Below are 2,676 nucleotides of genomic sequence, written 5' to 3'. Positions count from 1 at the left end.
GTTTATTTCCTCACTGTCTGTGTTTAAAACTTTTCCTATTATCTCTGTACTTTAGGAGACACTTGTCTGAACTGTCTTTTGTTTCTCGTCTGACGTTAAGTCTTTTGACAAGTCATATGCTGTTTCCTTTATATTACTGTCGAGTTTGTGTTTTAAGAATAGTTCAAGAGTATGTAAGACTTTTGCTGCTTTTGTAACAATTTGCTTTCGAATTTTCACATTTGTTTTGTGACGTCCTCGCACAGACTGCCTTCTTCTTTTGATATTTTTGAAGGGAATGAACTATTTCAGGTGTGCCTTTTTCACAATTTTCTTTTTTATGTGGTTTCTTTTCTGCTTCTGACAGCTTGCACCAATCAAGCAAATTGTGCTTTCCTAGAAATATGCTTTTTCTCCTGATTTATTATTGTTCTAGTATTTAGCATACCTTAGGTAGTTTTGTAATCTTGGGAAAAGGGATTTTAATTCCTGGAGTGGAATATGCATTTTGGGATAGATATGCATTCAAACATGGCAATTCTTACATCTTGCTTTGACATTGATGTTTTGGATGTGATTTGGCACATGGACAAGGATTTTGTTTTCTTTACTTGGTTGATCATTCCACCATTTTAAAGTTTCTATATCTTAAGTTGATAAGATCACTTTGCAAAATTACACAGGTTAATTTTTTCATAATTATATCACATATTTGCTTAAATGTTCCACTTCTGTGATGATCCTGCAATGTAATGTCTTCCATTGTTTTATTATTTTCTTTGTGTAAAGATTACTTAACTATTATATTCATTGCAAATAAAAATTAAGTTACAATTTTTCAGAATAAATAAAAATACTTAGTAAGTAATATGCACTTTGTTACTATTATATTCTAATTTGTACTTTGAAAGAAGTGTAGAGGCTAATGTAGTCAGTTTATTATTTATTAATATTTGAAGAATATATACAGGTGATATGTGCAAGAACAATTATAAATGATTTTTGTAATTTTTTCATTAACAACATGATTTTTAATTATTTTTTAACACACACATAACAATACCATTAAAATCACTTTAATTATTCCCCATTAAATGGACAAATCCATTAATAAAGGCATTCTTTTTTGTGCTTTCTTTTTATTATTAAAAAGTAAATGGAAAGTTTGGTTTTTTGAATTATCTCATACGAAAATATGTTATAACTCTCTCACTGTTTGCCAAAGAGCTTCTTCACTTCTACCCGGAAGGCTTTATCAAAAACTCCATATATGAAAGGATTGCACAAATGATTAACCATGTACATTCTCCTTAATGTAAGGCAGATATGAAAAGAAACCGAAGACATGTTTTTCCAAAACAAAGGATTATTCGCTTCTATAAATATAAACGACCAAAATGGCAAGTAAGCAAGAAATCCAACTAATGAAATAGTCATAAACATAAAGGATATTCTGAAAATGGATTTTTGTTGATCAGTTTTAGTGAAAATGTCTTTTTCTTCAGTTACACGAGTAGTAATGTTCGGCCTCATGTTTGTTTCTCTTGTGTGGTGTAGAAGAATATCTTCTGTTGTCTGTTGTTTCCCAGGATGTACAAGGTTAGCGTTCCTCTTCCTTTCATGCTTAATTATTACTTTTGTTATCAGTATGTATAAAACTGTTACAATAATTACAACACAAAATGTGGCAAAAGCTCCAAATCCTTGGAAAATCCTAAACCATTTCAACTTGCTTTTTGAACTATGAATGATACTGCATTGGTAACCTGTAACATTACCAAGATTAGGGTTTCTACCTTCTACACGCCCAAAGTAAAACAACACTGGTATATACGTTAAAACTGATACTAGTATACAAAGATAAACAGAACGGCGTCTCCATGTCAGTATCATTTGCCGCCCGAAAGGTCTACATATTTTTAAATACCGTTGTACGGCAATGCCGACCAAAATGTATAGTGAAATGCTTATAGATACATAGCTCATGTATATTAGCAGTTTACATGTTCCGAATCCTGGAAACGTCACTTGCCTCGTGTTCTGTGTGATATTGATGGCTCCGGTTACCAACAATGCAAAAGTATCAGTCCAAGCCAGCGGTACTATGAAATATCGTCCGCTTGTTTTCTTACTAAGGCGACATTGATAAATAAATATAACGGCTAAATTGCCAGGCACTCCAATTAAAAGAAAAATCGACAACAAGATAGTGTTAGGTGTTAGATATACCTTTATCTGTTCATTCCAATAAAGTATGGTCGATCGATGGGAAAAGTCTTCTGAAATAGAGGTGACATTTGAATTCATTGTTCTTTTTAAAACCTGTCGTTGAAAAATAAGTTAAAAGCGCAATGACTGTTTGTTACATGGTATAAGAGTATATTCATACAGACATTTCCGTTTAACATGACAGCTTCAATGAGTGCCATTGTATTTTATTGTAAGTTTGAACTTTCAGACGGATACATGTTTAAGAGTTCAATTTCAAGGATGCCTTCCGGTCGTACTGTTTCCAGTTCGGTTCAATATTTACTTCATTTTTTTCCCTGTATTCTCAATCTGTCGCCGAGAATGGCTTTCTTTTTGTCAAGTTTAAAATAACAAGATTGTTGTAGGATGCTGACACACAACTCGCCTACACCATATCATATATTTGCCTGTATCAAAAAATTAATTCTTAATTAAATCGGGTTAATA

General features: G+C 32.2%; 1 protein-coding gene across 1 annotated transcript; it reads right to left on the bottom strand.

The window, feature by feature from the left end:
• Positions 1-1,056: 1,056 nt before the first annotated feature.
• Positions 1,057-2,292, bottom strand: LOC139514772 (G-protein coupled receptor 52-like). The gene has a single exon (XM_071304402.1). The coding sequence runs from the start codon at positions 2,284-2,286 to the stop codon at positions 1,189-1,191; it is 1,098 nt and encodes a 365-aa protein (XP_071160503.1). The 5' UTR covers positions 2,287-2,292; the 3' UTR covers positions 1,057-1,188.
• Between the last annotated feature and the right edge of the window lie 384 nt (positions 2,293-2,676).

The sequence above is a fragment of the Mytilus edulis genome, chromosome 3 (genome assembly GCF_963676685.1).
Source record: "Mytilus edulis chromosome 3, xbMytEdul2.2, whole genome shotgun sequence".
NCBI lineage: Eukaryota > Metazoa > Mollusca > Bivalvia > Mytilida > Mytilidae > Mytilus > Mytilus edulis.
This window is presented reverse-complemented; position numbering and strand designations above follow the sequence as displayed.